Source organism: Panthera leo, chromosome D3 (genome assembly GCF_018350215.1).
Source record: "Panthera leo isolate Ple1 chromosome D3, P.leo_Ple1_pat1.1, whole genome shotgun sequence".
Taxonomy (NCBI): Eukaryota; Metazoa; Chordata; class Mammalia; order Carnivora; family Felidae; genus Panthera; species Panthera leo.
The window spans coordinates 18,643,016-18,660,690 of NC_056690.1; the positions used below are offsets into that span (position 1 = coordinate 18,643,016).

General features: G+C 44.4%; 1 protein-coding gene across 19 annotated transcripts in view; it reads right to left on the reverse strand.

Moving 5' to 3' along the window:
- The window catches only part of GIT2 (GIT ArfGAP 2), a 53,024-nt gene that overhangs the window by 4,727 nt on the left and 30,622 nt on the right, over positions 1–17,675 (reverse strand). For 7 of the 19 annotated variants that reach the window (XR_006195502.1, XM_042911346.1, XM_042911345.1 and 4 more), the window contains 6 exons: positions 17,284–17,426; positions 15,061–15,210; positions 11,122–11,370; positions 9,437–9,526; positions 5,137–5,219; positions 4,363–4,551 (listed from right to left, as the gene is read on the reverse strand). Coding sequence is in view for 18 of the 19 variants with exons in the window: in XM_042911346.1 (XP_042767280.1) it covers positions 4,363–4,551; positions 5,137–5,219; positions 9,437–9,526; positions 11,122–11,370; positions 15,061–15,210; positions 17,284–17,426 (904 nt within the window). In the remaining variant the exon portion in view is untranslated. Of the gene's footprint in view, positions 1–4,362; positions 4,552–5,136; positions 5,220–9,436; positions 9,527–11,121; positions 12,705–15,060; positions 15,211–17,283; positions 17,427–17,675 lie in introns of those variants that run through there. The other 12 variants (XM_042911353.1, XM_042911347.1, XM_042911350.1 and 9 more) reach the window with 8 other exon arrangements.

Consider the following 17,675-nt stretch of genomic DNA (forward strand, 5'->3'; position numbering starts at 1 on the left):
ACTAATTTTTAAAAAAAAATTTTGGGGGCGCCTGGGTGGCTCAGTCGGTTAAGCGGCCGACTTCAGCTCAGGTCACGATCTCGCGGTCTGGGAGTTTGAGCCCCGTGTCAGGCTCTGGGCTGATGGCTCAGAGCCTGGAGCCTGCTTCCGATTCTGTGTCTCCCTCTCTCTCTGCCCCTCCCCTGTTCATGCTCTGTCTCTCTCTGTCTCAAAAATAAATAAACGTTAAAAAAAAAAAAAAAATTTTTTTTAAATTACAGCCAGAGCCTACACCTCAACACCCACATGTTGGTTAAAACTGACGGACACTTCTAAATTCCTTCTATTCAAATGCATCTCAGCCATTAGGGAATTGAAAGCTTTACTTTGGGTAAAGAGAAATCACTGAGTCAGCTCTTATACTGGATCAGACACTTACGTACTTTCTCATGAAGCTGCCATGACTATGTTTGTAACAGGCAGCCATGAACACAGCCGGCACTCTCTCTGCTCGCTTCACGAGCTCTAAGAAAACAAAGCGCATTGGCTCTGCCTGTCCTCATCCTTTCCACCAGGCCGCCTGGCCTCCTAGGGGCCCCCTAAATGACAGTCTGAGAGCTGAGGCTTCAGGAACACTGATGGAGTGCCAACTCTGTTCTCAGAACTTTGTGGAGACTCATGTGCTCCTCCCAATGGCCCTATGAGGCTGGTATTATTAACACACCCATTTTTCAAATGAGCAAACTGAGGCCTGGAGAAGGAGAGAACTTGCCCAAGGTCCCACCACTGGTGAGAAAGAGCTGAGCTCAAACCCGGCTGTTCAGCACCTGGGCCTGGGTCTCTCACTGACACACCACAGTCCTCTCCTGGGATCAGAGACACAACAGATTTACATCTTTCTTTATAGCAAGCCTCTTTCCACTCGTGACTGGTGATTCCAACTTCTCAGGTGATGGGAACTGGAAGAATGGAGACTTTGGTTTCATTCAGGATTCTTATTCTTGATATTGTAACATGCGACATATGAGGCTAGTTTCCTGTGCCTTAAAAACATTAGGCTTCTGCCCTGAGTAGTATGTTTTACAAACTACTACTGCAGAGAAAAGACAGACTGAAGATGGGACTGAGCAACAGTTCTGAGACAGCACACTGCCCCCCAGGCTTGGGTTTTGTTTCTGGGAGAGCTGACCCACAGAGCCCAAAAGGGAAATGCGATATGGGAAAAGCTCTTTGGTAGCCTGTTGGTGGCATGTTAGGAAATGCAGTGCAAATATTCAGGTTTGGCCTTCCACAAGCACCCATGTGGCTGTTTAAAAATTTCCCTTCCAAGATGGAACCAAATCCTGTTCAGCATCCAGCCTAACAACTAACATTCTTTCCCCTTTTTTTAAGTCATGAAGTTAGCTTCTGCTTAAAGACTGTCATAAGCACCTCTGTACTTCATCTTTGTAAGAAATCTAGTCTCAAAACTATTTTAATTAAGACTGGGGCGTCTGGGTGGCTCAGTCGGTTGAGAATCCAACTTCGGCTCAGGTCATGATCTCGAGGTCAGTGAATTTGAGGCCCATGTCAGGCTCTGTGCTGACAGCTCGGAGCCTGGAGCCTGCTTTGGATTCTGTCTCCCTCTTTCTCTGCCCCTCCCCAGCTCACACTCTGTTCTCTCTGTCTCTCAAAAACAAATAAACGTTTAAAAAAATTGAAAAAAAAAAAAAAAGTTTTAATTAAGACTGGCTATGTTTTAGTTAAATCATTACATTTCCAGAAAGTGGTTTATGTTATCCCAAAATACTTTCAAATGGGAAATCCTGACTTTTACCTTTGCAAGCAATCAGAACCACACACCACATAGTAACAAAATGGCCCACACAGAAGGGGTTATTTCACTTGTAAATATGAAGGGGCAACAACCCATCTGGTCACACAAATGCTCAGAAAAAGACCCTGTTATAGCAGCCACTGATTCAGGCCTAAATGTTACTTAAACCAACATGCCCATGAAAAATACATTAACGCTGGTTAACATCTTCATTTTGACACCAAAATAGAATTCAACCTTCCCCTTGCTGCACAGAAGCAGGGACACCTTGCTTTTCCTAAGGATACCTCCCCAAAACTCACTCAGTATGAAATACTTTAGGATGTCCTCAATGAGCCACAAAAGCAAGCATGCACAGATTAAGGAGAAAGTTCATGTTCACAACTTCCAGCTCTTATCTTTCCTCAAAGAAGGCTTGTGTGCATACTGTGAGGTCTAATAGTGTGTGCATGTGTGTATGCGAAAGAGACAGAGACGGACCAGGAGTGGGGCTGTAAGCTCAGGGTGGACACCAGACTCAGAGAAAGCGGGGACTGTGGGCAGCTTGCTAGGCTCAAGGGACAGGGGCAAAGCCTGAGTGTGCCCGCATGGGCTGCTGGTCTACTCAGAGTGAGCACAGGTGACAGATAAACAAGAGGAGAAAATAGGACGAAAAGGCGTGGGTTTAATCAGTACAACTCAGAGTTATAAATGAAAGTGTCTCGCACATGTTAAGTAACCACAGACTTCAGTAAAGCAGTGAGCAATTTGTAAAACATAAATTCTCTAGGTCAATTCTGATTTAAACTAAAAAGAGTGAACTAATGATTAAACTCTGCATCATCCTCTCAGGGTCTTAAAAAATATCAGATCTTCATGTTTTTGCATGGATTTGTACGTCTTAAAAAAAAAAAAAAAAAAGGTGTGGGGGGGGGGAACTTCCCCAATTGTGCCAAGCACCGTATTTCTTTCGGTTGAAGACAGAAATAGCCTCTAGGCAGATGTTTCTATTTTTGACAATGCGATGTAAACATATTTTTTTGTTTGTTTGAAATACAAGCATGGTACTTGTGAACTAGAGTAAATCTGTTGTCAACTGGTAAGCACTGGCAGCTTGTGGAGTGCGGGGGATGGGGAGGAGCAGTGTGTGATAAAGAGGCTGCCTGGGAAGGAGAGATAAACAGCCGCCTAATTCCCATGGACCTCTGAGGACCCTCCAGCAGTCCATCCAGGAGGACAAATGCTCATCCTTCACTGAACACAGACTGCTCCTTTCTCACCAAGTAGGAAACAGTGACATTGGGGAAAGTCAGAACTGCAGAGAAAAAAGGGAAAGGGGAGAGCAGGGCAGTCTAGCCTGGCGATACCGGGAACACAGAGAAGGCAAAAGATTCTGGCCCATCTTTATGTGGAAGGAGAGAACAGAGAGGACCAAAGAGGAGCGGTACCGTGTCCCCTGAACAACTTCTGTTACTGCACTGCACGCAAAGGAGCTCTTCACCCGAGCACTAAACTTGACTGACCTACGGAAAACAGTGAGATCGTTCTGGGGTTTCGATGGACCTCTGCTGCTTTCTTAAACCCAATGGGAGGATGTTAAATGCTTCATGAGTGTGTCCAGATGCGGCTGGCCATGTGAAACTAGGACACTGCTCAAGACAGTTAACGACCCACCACTAGTTCTCAGAGAACCCGTGCTCAGGGAACAAAAAGATGAGCTGGAACAAGAGCCAGTCCCTTCTCCACCGGAAGAAATAACTTTGCAGGATATGGTTCTGCTCAGAGTAAGATGAATCTCATTTCAGGAGCGCAGGTGACGATTAGGTCAATTGTTATTTGTAAACCACTTGTTTCTTAGATGTTTGTGCACGCGTACACGCGTGAACACACATACATGCACACGAGGGAGGCCTAAGAAATCAAGTTCATGCCAAGATACCTTTTATGCCAGGGGCACCTGGGTGGCTCAGCCGGTTAAGTGTCTGGCTTCGGCTTAGGTCACGATCTCACGGTTTGTGAGTTCAAGCCCCACGTCAGGCTCTGTGCTGGCAGCTCAGAGCCTGGAACCTGCTTCAGCTTCTGTGTCTCCCTCTCTCTCTGCCCCTTCCCCACTCATGCTCTTTCTCTCTCTCTCTCAAAAATAAACACTAAGAAAAAAAAAAAAAGATACCTTTTATGCCGGCCAACTCAACTCTAGCAAGGGCACACACAGGGAGCACAGTGGCTGGAAGAATCAACTGCAAGCTCTAAGGAGCAACTTCTTGCCCCTCACCATCCAGCACCAGCAATATCACTACCCCAACCATGCTGCAATTTTACTTCTAGAGGCATCTGCTTCCAGAGCCCTTCGTAAGAATGCAGAAAATTGAAAACATCATGTTAAAAAAAACTCACCATCCAAATCTACAAATCTGTACTTAAGCCTGTTATGTAAACCTGAATTTTCAAAAAATCTTAAAAAAAAAAAAAAAAAAAAAAAAATCAGTATATTGGGAAAAAAAAAAAAAAAAAAATCCCTGTTCCTAATGGAGCAGCCTCTCTTGCAAAGCATGTCCGTTTTTCCAGGCAGGATTTTCAAACCTCCTTACCTGTCGTGTTTATTTTCTTGAGCCGCTCGTAGGAGCTCCTGTATGTTTTTGGTGATCTGTTCAGTTTTCCGGATGACGTCTTCCGTGCTGGGGAGGATGGGGCTTGGGGCTGCGTGGGGTTCTGCCGTATCTGGTACTGAGCCATCGCCTTGCCACACCACACTCCTCTGCCTTCCTTTTCTGCCTGACCTGCCGACATTAAAGAAGTGGCCTGCTGTGACAGGTGCTCATGAGCTGCTGCTCTGCCTTCAGGAGCCACTGCATGTGCATCTGCTGCTGCATGAGCTGGCTGCTCTTGTGTCTTGTGGTTTCCTTTATCCTGTCTTGCAGGGGACTCACGGTGAGGCTGTGTCAACAACAGGCAGCCACAGCTCACGGGGCGGCTGTTTCATTCTACCACGGGGCTGGAAATTATGACTCCCGGAGAAAGGGTAAAGATGGCAGCAGGGAGGAGGTGCTGTCATTAAGCCATCCTTAATCCAGCTCACCCCTTGGGGTATAAGCATAGAATGCGACCTGATGTTGACTTAAGATACCGATTTTAAGCACATTATAGACACTCAGAGACGGTCTGTGACCGGCCAGTAAAAGAACAGGCCCCTGGGATAATATGGGATAAGAGGTTGGACTATGAACTTATGCGTCCATATTTCATGACCTTATGGGTCTGAACATAGAGTGGAGACACGTGGGGGATGAATCGCATCCCCTAAGCACGGCCACTAGGTCTCAGGTTTGAGAGCCCGCCCCAGGGCAGTCCTCCCACAGCTGTACCCCGTGTCGTCCGGGTCTGTGTCATTGGGGGTGTTGTCATAGTCACTTTCAGGCGTGCTGTTCTGCTTCTCCAGCCTGGATGCCTGAGAGAGAAAAGGGAAACACCCGTTAGTTTTGAGCACAAGACATCTGGGAGCCTTGCCTAGGAATCATTACCTGTTAGGCCACGGAGCCTTTGTGGCCCAGATCTCACTTGGGCCAGGAGCCAACCCTTTACTGAAAATTTAGTAAAAGATGAATAGTAGACCCAGAAATGGTTTCTCTTTTTCTTGGCACCATTTTCTTCTTAGCTCAGTGGCAACTCCACAAACAGATCCTTGGTATAAACTAACACAGACATGCAAGACAACACCTGTGTTTGGTTCTCTAAGGAATATGGAGTTTAACTATAATATAATGCACAGGCCAGCGCTTACATACCCAGAGACCACCAGCACTGGAAGCCAGCTGTAGATTATCTACTCTAATACCAGATGAGAAAATGAAGGGCCAAAGAGCTGGGGGACAAAGCCAGTGCCACAGAGTCAGCAGAAACCCAGCAGCGAGAACCTAGGTCCTGTCTCCTACCACCTCCACTGTTCCATGCCTTGCGCCCTGACGACTGTCACCATTCCAAACATTTAGGGCTCTCTAAGAACTGCCCTCAGAGACAGTTTATACGAGCCACACAAGAAAACCAGCACTATTAACTTACTGCTGCATGTCGTTTGTGAACCAAAATGGGTTAACCCGGCATGACACTTGGTCTCCAACCACTTTTATGTTTCCCAAAAAAATCTATCTCTTAGAATATAAGTATCTGATGCAACTGTGGAGATCAAAAAAATGGTGCACAGATTCAAAAGAGGGATCCTAAAAATGTTTTGGGCAAATGGCAGCATGGCAAAGTACAGGGCCTTCCAGGGTGACAGAATTTGAAGGGGAACACATTTCTCTGAAGGAGACTATGTTAGTTCTGGAGTGTTTAATAAACATAATTTCCCCTCAGTATTTATTTTATCCATAGTGCTTGAGAATTTCTTCATCTAGAACAGGTGTCAGTGGGAGCTGATTCAAAACCTAACCTGATTACCTTGCAAAATACAAATATGAGCGATTTCCACCTTTATACCTGAATTTAATCCAAGTTAATCATGTGACTAAGGAACTTTATCAATGATGCAATAAAATGTGGCTAAAGGTATAGCTGTAAACTAAGACCCTTGTTTAAACCTATGGAGACCTTGTAGCTTCATCCAAAAAAAATGGCTACCACAGAATTGACCAGTTTTAAGAGTCTATATAAAGTCCAATTATTTGCTCCTTGCTGGTAATGCTGCTTGGCCCTCTGAAGGCCGTATGCAGACAGGCAAGACCGTCAGCCCCAGAGTGGAGAAAGACTCCTTATTCACACCACATTTTGCTTTACTCTCCCCATAGCCTCTCTTTCTCCTCCCAGGGCAAGGGCTCCCTTCTTCTGTGGGCTGAGGTTTTCCCACTTTTCTGAGGGCTCCATTTGGTCCTAGCCACTCTAAGATAAGATACTTGCTAGGATCCTAAAATTCAACGTGAACTCATACTTCCCCACTCAAATGCATCTGGCAAATGATTTAAAATACTGGCTTGGTGCCATAGGAGAGTCTGTAAAGCTGAGTTCTATAAAATCTACAACCTTCCAGATCCCTGTGTTTACTACCAGTAAGCAGTTCTACTTCAACCGCTGCCTTATTCTGACCTGGCCTTATGAATCTATCAGTGAGTTACTGACCACTACAAGTGTAGCTGGAAGACCAAAGCTAGGCACTGTACCTAGTGCAGGGAATGGGGACAGCTGGCTCTTCCAGAGGTGATCTAAAAAAGCTCCCCCAAAACAAGCAAACAAAAATACCCCATCTTACCTTGCACAGGGAATGCTTAATCTTTACATTTCTTTTCCTTTAGTTTTTATATATGCACACACAAGGATGAGTGTATGTGTGTGCGTGAGTGTGTCCGTACACACACACATGCACACACATACATAAATGAAATGTAAAAAACTTGCACTTAAATAATTATTCTAGAAAATTCATCCAGAGCTGCTCCAGTGGAAATATCTAGAAAACAGAATTAAACCCAGAGAATCTCACATTTTTATAATCAATCTTTTTGCTTTCCTTGAGGTAAATGTGATAATTACAAATCAAATGCATTACCCCACGATTAACAAAAGCACCAGGTCTCATTTAAACATTTTAGAAGAGTAACAACTCATACATCTAATAAAAGTACTCAGGAAACGTTCCTCAAGCACAGAAAACAACATATGGCAGTAACCATCCAGGAAATCAGTTACTTACGGATTCAGTCTTTCATCGTTGTCAAACAAAAGCACAGGACAGGATTTCAAATTAGCCAGCATTTAATTTTATGAAAATTACTGTACACATGCAGAGCTAAGATCAAGACCTATTAGTCCAAAGTGCTGCTCTCTCAAAGCTGTTAGTAGAAAAGTTACCTTCTAGCTGGTGCTGGTTCAGTTTACTGAACAGATGTGCAGTTGTCTCTGAATACAGACATGCCATAAATACCTAAACTCATAAAGAAGCAGTCAGGAATAATCAAGATTATCAGTTTCAGTGATGTAACTGTTAATCTTGTATAAAACACTGTCTCAGCAAGCAGTCCTTGCACGGACTCTCAAAACTACCAAAGACGACAGACTTTTTAAAAGACAAATCTCCCAGTGGGCAAAAGAGGTCTACTTGACTCTTATTAACAAAATTTCAAAGGAGAGGTTTCATTTCTATTTAACTGTCCCTTAGTTTAACCGAAAAAAACCGTAATAAAAACATCGCAGTTCAGAACTGCCAAGACTCAGTATTGTACATCAAGAATGCTTTTCAACCGACTACCTCCAAGTGCGGAAGAGAGCCCCAAAGGGCCCCGATGAGCCATATGGCACCTGCAGTGGGAAAGAACCACTCTGTCATTCCTACTGATGTGGAGGGAATGGAAAAAGGCCCAGTGCAAACCCCACCCTATCTGTGAGGGTAGCTCCTCACGCACAGCCACCTTCCCTCCTCTAGGATTGGTTACACTATCCTTCTATTAAAGAAAGAGTGAGAGGGCGCCTGGGTGGCGCAGTCGGTTAAGCATCTGACTTCAGCTCAGGTCACGATCTCACGGTCCGTGAGTTCGAGCCCCGCATCAGGCTCTGGGCTGATGGCTCGGAGCCTGGAGCCTGCTTCCGATTCTGTGTCTCCTTCTCTCTCTGCCCCTCCCCCCTTCATGCTCTGTCTCTCTCTGTCTCAAAAATAAATAAATGTCAAAAAAAAATTAAAAAAAAAAAAAAAAAAGAAAGAAAGAGTGCGCCATGACCTGAACTCACGCCATCAAAGCATATGCTCTCTCCACCACGATCCCAGCTTACCATCATGCACTCTGTGCAGGAAAGGGATTTTTTTTTAAGTTTTTTTTTTTTTCTTTTAAATTTAAGTAGTCTCTACACCCAACGTGGGGCTCAAATTCAGGACTCTTGAGATCAAGAGTCCCACGCTTTTCCAACTGAGCCAGTCAGGTGGCCCAGGAAAGGATTTTTTAAACTGACGGTGCCTTTGGGAGCAGGGAGTCCCTAGGACCCTTTGACTTACCAAGAGGCTGGGTGTGGAGGAGGTGCTTAATAGACACTGCTGTCTGCCTACTCTAAAAGGAGCTTACCTGAATCATGTGTGGTTACTGAGAATGTAAATTACACATCAGCAAGCTGGCCTTGACCAACTCATCAAGTGAACAGCTTCATACTAACAGCCGCCTACACCTCCAATGCTGCCACATGTTGCAATCCTGATGTAGGACACAGGGACTGCAACACCTGGGTACGTCAGGTATGGCATTCACATAAAAAATGCAACAGGTTAAAAAAAAAAAAAAAGGCATGATGAGGTCTTAGTGTTTCAGTTGGTCCAAATATCTGATAACTGTTGCTCTGGACAAATTTGACATGTTTGCCTTGCTACAATATTTAACCAGCACCCAGCTAATTTTCTGAAGGTTTAAAAAGACCGTATGTTTCAAATAAATGTTATAGGGTGAACTGCGAACACTGTTAAATATTAAGGGAAACTGAGCAACGTGGGGTTAGACCAAAGGGAGACCGCTTCGGACAGACATGCGCGTGTGCGTGTGCCCGCGCGCCACTGTGCTGAGACACCGGGGTGAGCACTGCCTCATGCAGGACAGAAGGGCAGTTAGTGGAAGGACAGGAGGGCCAGGGGAAGCACAAAGCGCCCAGGAGCACTGCCCCTCCTCCAGAGAGCAGACAGGTCAGAGTGTACTTAACCCTTCGGGCGCTTTCATCCCTCGACCAGGAAAGTGTGGAGGGGAAGGAAGGCAGAGACGAAGAGGAGGTCACAAGCGCACTCCTCCCGATCTGGAAGGGGAAAAAGAAACACGCTCGGGGAAAATACAAAACAAACAAAAATCCCTACCACCTACCCTGGCTTCAGCCTGGGGTTTCCTGGTCAAAGAATCCTAAACAGCAACTCACTACGTGAGATCAGTGCTGAAATTTCTGTGACAGGCAGGCTGACTGCCATGTTAGCTGATGACAGGTCCCCAGAAATGTTTACTCCTTTAGTGAGATACCTCCCAGAAATTACTCAGAATTTATAAAGCTACTTTTCTATAAGAGAAAAGAGAACACCTAGCATAATTTATGAATTTTGTCAATAGTTTTTTTTAATGGATAGCCTAAACAAGTATTTGTTTTTTAATCAGGACATACAGGAAATGAGAAACTATATAAACGGTTAAGTTGGTTTATGTTATAAATCTACTCTTCAATACAGATACAGAACTTTTGCAATAAAGTGACATCACATTCTAAGTGTTTCTAAAGTAAAAAAGTATACTATGAAAACTGACAAAGTGGCTTTTCCTAACTTTTGTTTTTAGCTAAACAAATGTAAGATTCTTCCGTTAGTTCAATGGCATTTCCATGACACCAAATGTATGAAATCAATTGCCTTAGAATGTTTTGGTCCAAACAACTTAAAAACTTGAAATAAAGGAGTCCTAATTACAATATAACATCACTGAAATTTTACCACACTAAAGCTTGACAAAATTAAACTAGGGTTTAATTTACTAGACCATACCCTTTACTCTGCATTTACTCTGAGAATTTTTTGAAAACTCCTATAAAATTTGAAGAAATAGTAACTTTCACATTCAAAACGATAAAGACTATTCTCTGAAAAAACAGAAGTTCCCAATGTCTATAGCGTCCTGTCAAAACATGGGTTTTTAAAAAATAATCCAAGACAAATGTAATATTTGAAAACCTCACAACACAATACTCATCCCACTGTAAAATAAGATTGTTAGCAGCCTGTTACGGAACACAATCTTTGGAATACAATCCTTGTAAAACCAGTGTAGAGTTTTTACATTTCATTTGTGTGAAATGACAAAGCCACATTTTCTCCACCAAGGGGACAAGGGGGTGGGGAAGTTAAGCAGGCAGGCTGACCACACGCGGAGAGGCTGCGGAGGCCCGGAGGCTTCCAGACCTGCCCACCGGGAGGAGCAGAGAAGCACCTTGAATTCTAAGGGCTCCATTTCATAAAGGGGCAAGTGCCTGTCTACCTCAAAGAAGACAGCACTTTTGCTGGTGACCTTCATAATGTGTTTTTGTTTTTAGAAGTGGGGAAGGAAGCTTGTTACAAAGAACGTTCCAGTACTGGCTGGCTGGGAAAGATATTATGGATATGAGGGAGAGCAGAGGGAGAGGAGCTGAACAAGAGCCAGAGTCCCAAACTTTGTTGGGAAACTTTCAGCCAACGGCCCTATCTGCTTGTGGGAATACAAGCATCTGTTGACATGTTAATACAGCAAACACAAGGATAACTCTCCTAGCCTCGTTTGGCAAAGCAGAGACACGGGGATGTGCCGGTTCAGAAGAGAGAAAGCAACGGTCAGGATGGACAGAGAGTGAACAGCAGAAGCGCCAGTGGTGTTACTTACGTGCGCGGGGAAAGGCTGGAGTCTCGTCCTGCTCTCTTCGGGATGGTTCACTTCTCCCATTGGGAGATATGGTTTCTGACCTGATCCCGTCTCGTACATGGACATGGGCCTACTGCCCCGGGCAGACGGACGTCGCTTTAAGGAAGAGTGGTTGGAAGTGTCTGTGTACTCAGAACCAGTTTGCACCTGATATATATTGGTTGTGGCCTGTTTCCTGAGGTTCGAATTTTCACTCTGGAGTGTTTGAAGCTGAAAGAAATGTTTGGCAGTGGGACGGTGTTTTTCTACAGCAAGCAGAAAAAGCAAACACCAAGTAAACGCATACAACTACCAGCTTTAAACAGTAAGAACAGTAACGGCTAGCTGGGTCGAAAGTTACAGCAACTACAAACGAGAACTCTTTCTCCTAGAATGAGCAACACGCAATCAACTCACTTCATCACTTCAGCAAATTAAACAGCTTAGTTTCTCATTGTGGCAAAGTTGCAGTTTGGACTTTTTAAAAACGAAATGTCTAACTACTTAAAAACTGGTCATGGTGGGCCTGGGAAATGTTTGTGGGCAAGCTGTATTCTGGAGTGTTCTTAGGCTGTTTCAAGCAAGAGTTTGAGATCATTAAGACGTCACTTAGGTAACTCGCTTTTCAAATGATTCCTGAGCGATTTGCAAATGCCAAAAATGCCAGCAGACACCATGGAAGCAGCACAGAGATAACCAGGGTTGCTTTGCAAAGCAAGAAAGACAGTGAAGTTCAGCTTATGAAAAATCAGATGAGCTACTGCTTCCCAAAAAGCCAACAAGGAAAATTAGGATCAATAAATTTTTATTGCAGAATACTCTTGATATTCCAAACAATTTAGCACTTTTAAAAAAGAGAGGGAACTGAATCACGGTACGTTTGCTATATTAACATATCACGAAGAAAACTGGAGGCCTATCGAACTACGTTAACATCTTCGTCTGAACGCTCCACGTAGCACGCGTGCTTCCCTCTGGTGATCGGTCATCTTTCCGCCAGGGCCGGGATACCTGGCCTCGCTCTCCTTTGGCTTTTGTCACTCAAAAACGCGACCATGGCAGTGTCAGCTTTAAACACTCTAATGTGCCTGGCACCACCCTACTTTAGTTAGAGGCTGTCACTTGGAGACCCTGATTGCTCTTTCCATTCCTCACATGCAGGCTGCTTCATGGTGTTTGATGAATTAGAGTTAGGGGGTCAGCAAGGAATCGTGTCACTCCTTAGCGTCTGGCATTTCAAACACAATTAACTGAGTCCAGTCCTGCACAGTGTCCTTCCTCTCTGGTGCTCCTTCATCTTCCATGACAATTTATAAGCTGGGGGTGGTGTAAGTTCAGCTGTCTACTCTTTGACAGAGACTGTAAACTCTGACCAAATTCCCCACCAGGGCCAAGGCTTAAGTCCGCAAGCAAATGTATTTGCACCAGAAGATCATTACTTTCTCAATAGCAAGCCCATTCAGGGTTAGGAGTTACTTTCAATTTTTATTTAGAAAGCACCGATCTGTGAAAAATACACCAATAGTGGCTGCTCCTCTTCATTAATTAGCATCTTTTCCAAGCAACTGTTAAATATGAAAGATCAGATACAAATCATGCTACTTTGTCAACTATAAATATACAAGAACGTTTACCTAACTTTGAAACAAAACCAACACATCTTTGCAAAATAAGCAAATTCTACATACTTTATAGTCACAGTGCCAAATTTTTGTGATAGTCTGACTTACTGCTTCTGCCACAGAAATCCCCTCATTTCTTGTTTTTTTCTATATGTGATCCACTAAAGAATGGCAGACAGATTGCTTCTATACCACAAAGGCTTTCGGAGTATAACTTCTATCTGCGACTTGTTTTCCAAAGAAAGAACAGCTGCAAAGTGATAAGCAGCCACTGAAAATTCCTACGTTCCAGGACAGAGGCAGGCATAAGGTGCCTGTCAAACTATTTATTACAGAGCCCCCATCCTAAAGTGAAATGGACGCAGTGCAGGGAGTGAGGAGAACAGACACATGCTTCTGGATGAGCAACTGGGGTGTCTGGTCATGTGTCTGTGTAAAAACCTTCCCTTAGGGTTTTTTAGACAAGGTCTTGAAACGTGAAACTTCATCTTAACGCTTTTCATGCCTCTAAAACATCCAGCGTGGATTTTACTTGAATGTGTTTGGATGAGCACAAGTTCCTTGTCTTGATTTCAAAAAATTTTAGTCCTCTGTATTTAGAGAGATGTTCTAGAATAAATTTGATTGATGCCAATCTTAATAAGAATCAGATCATACTTTTTGTTTGGAAGGAGTGTAACAGGTAATGAAAAGTTACAGATAATTCAATAGTTCCAGAAATCAAGAGCATTTCTAAGAATTGAGGAGATAATCCATGAGCAATGGCAAATAATTTTACTCTGCATTTCTCAAGGTTCGAGACATTTGTTTTCAAAGATACGAGGTTATCTCTGGTGACTTCTATAAATACTAAAAGAGCATTTTAGAAAAAAAAAATGAAAATGAAAAAAAGGTGATGCTTAGCAGACTGATTTATACTGGCAAAGTCGGCATGTTTCAAAAAGAGTCACCTCAACAAATTTATTAGTTCAGTTAATGGGACAAACTATAATTCATTAAATAGAAGATACTTCAGAAAAGACAGAGGAAGTGCAAGCCCTCTATGATTACATAGCAAAAGGGCTCTTGGTCTGCCTTGTTCATGGCTGCACACCAGCCCTAGACAGGGCCAGGCTGGCACAGAACAGGTGTTGGATAGAAATCTGGTTGATCTTGAGGCAGTATTGTAGGTTTGGAGCCATTTTTCTAAAAAAAAAAAAAAGGTCTAGATCTCAACATCAAAAGAATTCTAGACCAAGCCCCAGGTGAGAGTGCACTGCGGTGTCTGTCCTTGACAGGCAGAGGGGACAGACTTTTTAGTTCTTTGGCCTTCCTTTAGGGAGCATCACTGGAAAGGGCCCAGTCACAAAGGGAGCGAACCTTGTCCTCTGTTCTTGATAATGATTCTGAAACACTACTCTTCAAATGACAGAATTAAGGCACAGACACATACTTTGTTTTGTTTCTGCTTAAGGGAAGCGGACAAAATCTCATCTTGTAGAGAAATGAATGATGGTAATAGCACCCACAAAGTCTTGGACAGAAATGAGAATTTTTAAAACTTCCTTTTCTTAGCCTTCTCGTAAAGAGTTATGTCCATAACCCCCCTCTTAAGCATATTCCTTGCTACTATTAGCCACACTCCTTTTAGAGATTAATATGTTCATATATTTCTCACTCTCCCAAAAAGGAGTGAATGAGAAAATGCCAGACAAATGGGATTTGTACAGCTCTCACTCATGCACATGAAAAATGTTTTCTTGTATTTACTGAGCGCCTACTCTGTGGCAGGCCCTGCTGTAGGCTCTGAGGACATCATAAATTAGAAGTACCGGTGGAAAACAGAGCGGGGTGTGGGATGGGGCTGCTGGAGCTGGTGGGTAACAACTGAGACTAAGAGTGAGCAGGGATGACAGCCCCTGCACGGAGTGCTGGTCAGCACAGACACCTGTCCAGGGCTTTTGTCCGCTCTGTCTTCACGGTGTGATTAGTCTTTAGAAGGAGCAATAAACAGCAAGGACTGCATCCCTGGAGGGGCATGCAGATTCCCAGGGAGCACGGAGTAGTGCAAAGGTGGCCGCAACTCGGTTATTACGTGTCAACTACTTGGGAAATTCACTCTGGATTTATTTCCCATCAAAACCACTTCGTCTGAACTCCAAATACACACTGCTTCCAAAAAGACAGCTTGGCCAAAGGTTCTTAGGTCTGTTACAATAACTGCTTTTCTCCCCCTCTGCCCACAAGCATCGTGCCTGGGATTCTTCCTTATGCTACAGGGTTAAAGAGTCAATCATCCTGGCATTTATTGACATGTTACCTTTTTCTGCATAATTCTCAGCTCGTCACTCAAGTTGTTATTCACCTTCATTAGCTGCTGTATCTTGGCCTCAGAAGCCACTAGAGCGTTTTTGACCTCCATAAATTCCTGCACAGTGACTGGTCCATCTGATAAATCTGAATCTAGGCTCTAAAAATAAATTGGGGAAAATGTTCACAATCGGAGATGATGATAACATATCAAGACTCACAGCTAAAGAATTTCTAAAGTCTGACCATGCCAGCTGGACTGCAAAGTTAATCAAACCAAATCAAGCCTTCAGGGAGTAATGCAAAAATAAAACATAAAGGTAGAGTTACTGTAATACTTGAAAAATACTAGAGTCGATATTTTCTAACAGAACAGGAGGTGCAGCCCTAAATCTAGCCTGACGATGACTCTCTCAGTGCATTTTTCTGGTATTGCCTGACTTTCTCTTGCCCATTCCTTTTTCTTTAAAGGTTTTAAGTAATCTCTGCACCCAATGTGGGCCTCGAACTCACAACCCCAAGATCAAAAGTCACATGCAACTGAACCAGCCAGGTACCCTCCTTTTCTTTTTAAAAATTCGTTCTTTCAGTAATTCCTTCATTCCAATCTGTATTGAGCATCAGGCAGTGTTCTAGGGACTTGGGATATGTAGAAAGAGAAAACAAAGATCACTGCTTCCACAGTGTTTGCACCCCAGCAGAGTGGGAGAGAGATAGAAGATGACAAGTGCTGTGGAAAAGAGAATATGGAGCAGGGTAAGGGGCTGGGGAGAGAAGTAGGGGTGAAGTGGGTGCGTTTTAATAAGGCAGGTGGGATAAGCCTTTGGGTAGGTGAGACATGAGTAACAGCCAGAAGGACATTAGTCAAGTGGAAGGACAGTAGTTGAGTGACTGTCCGGAGGAGGAACGTTCTAGCCAGCAGCAGAGCTCAGCTAGAGGGCGTGGGTGTGCAAGGCAGAGAGGAAGAAGCCAGTTGGTAGGATCTGGTCACGACTTTGGCTTTTGCTCTGAATCTGGTGCTTCAGGGACACTGGACAGAGGCGGATAAGATGGGGCAAGTGACCTCTGCTGTCCCCTCCGCATCCCCTGCATCTGCCAGGGGCTCCACCCTTCTTACAGTCGTGTGAGCTGGACAGCTCTGGACACATCCTCTTTAAGTCCATACCCCCACTGCACATATCCAACTTATCACTGTTTATTTGTCTTCCTGTCCACCTGTTCTCAAACATTTGCTGAGCCCCTCTGTGGGCCAGATCTGGGGCAAGGTCCTGGTGACTCAGCAGTGGGTGAACCGGCCAGGCCTCTACTGCTTCTCCCTGGGCCCACGTTTACTCTGCTACCAAGACTTCCCTTCCACCCAGACTCTCTCAGCACGGGGCCCGTGGCGGCCCGCGTCAGCTCTTGTCTGGACCTCCAGCACTACCCCACCTGAGTTTCTTATCTTCCTCCACTCTCTGACCCGCCGAGAACAGTACTCCCAAAAGAGAGGAACCCAAACTGCTGACCTTAGCCCTCCTCACCTGCCTAAGAGCTTCTCGGGCTCTGTGCTGTCCACCAAGGTGTGGACTCTTCAGCCTGGTGTCACATTCCTCTGTGGTATGAGCCCTGCCCTCTGCTGCAGCTCTGAGTTCCACTCGTTTTTGGCTGTCTCTACACATGAGCGGGTTCCTCCAGATGCCCTCTTTCACCTTCCCTCTGCCTAGACCACCCTTCTCTGCCTCTCCACATGCCTAACCCTGTGCATCCTTTAAGGCATATATTAACTGCCACCCCACTTACACAGCCTCCCCTGACACCTGTCCTCAGCAACAAGCTGCATCTCCTCACACACCCCTACCCCCCAGCTTCCGTTTGTGCTTCTTATGACACTTTGTACCATTGAGAGCAGTTCTCTCTCCTACTAGGCAACTAGGCAGGGAGAGCCTCACAGGAAAGGGACCAGGCCTCATTCGGGAGAGTATTATCCAGAGAAGTCACTCAGTAAACATTTGTCGGAAGAATAAAATGCACTGGTCCCTGCTCACAAGTTTTATAAAGTCACAACTAAAGCTGTGATTTGGCAACGGACTTAGAGACACGGACCCCCTGTTGACCTCACTGGTCTAAGCTGGTAGTAAGCCAAACAGTACCTCCAGAGCACTTTTCACAGTGGTTGATAAATAAGGCGATTTTGCAGGAGGAAAGATTTCAGAAAGAAACGTTCTTCCTTTCTGTGTGCAACATGTCACCTCACCTTCTGCCTATTTGCCTTGCTTGCAGTAGGTTCCAGATCCGTGTCTTCATCTGAGGCCACACTGTCATAGTCCGGCTGGTCATTGTCTTGACTCTCGACACTGTGCTGGTTACTGATTGTTTTCAGTATGAGCTCCACGTTGTCTATCAACAGAAACAAACAACTTTTCTTCAGGCCTAAAAAAACTTTTATCCCCAAAATCCACTGGGAGGATTTTTGGGTTTAGCCATTTAAAGACTAAAAGAAAATGACAGAAATAGCAATGTTATATTCACACCAAAACAGGAATCACAGAGGTTATCAACCAGAAAGGGCCTTACTATCAACTGCATGGAGGTATTTAAGCATCCCTGCAGGCCACTTAGCAAATGTGCGCAAATTAATTAGGTGGT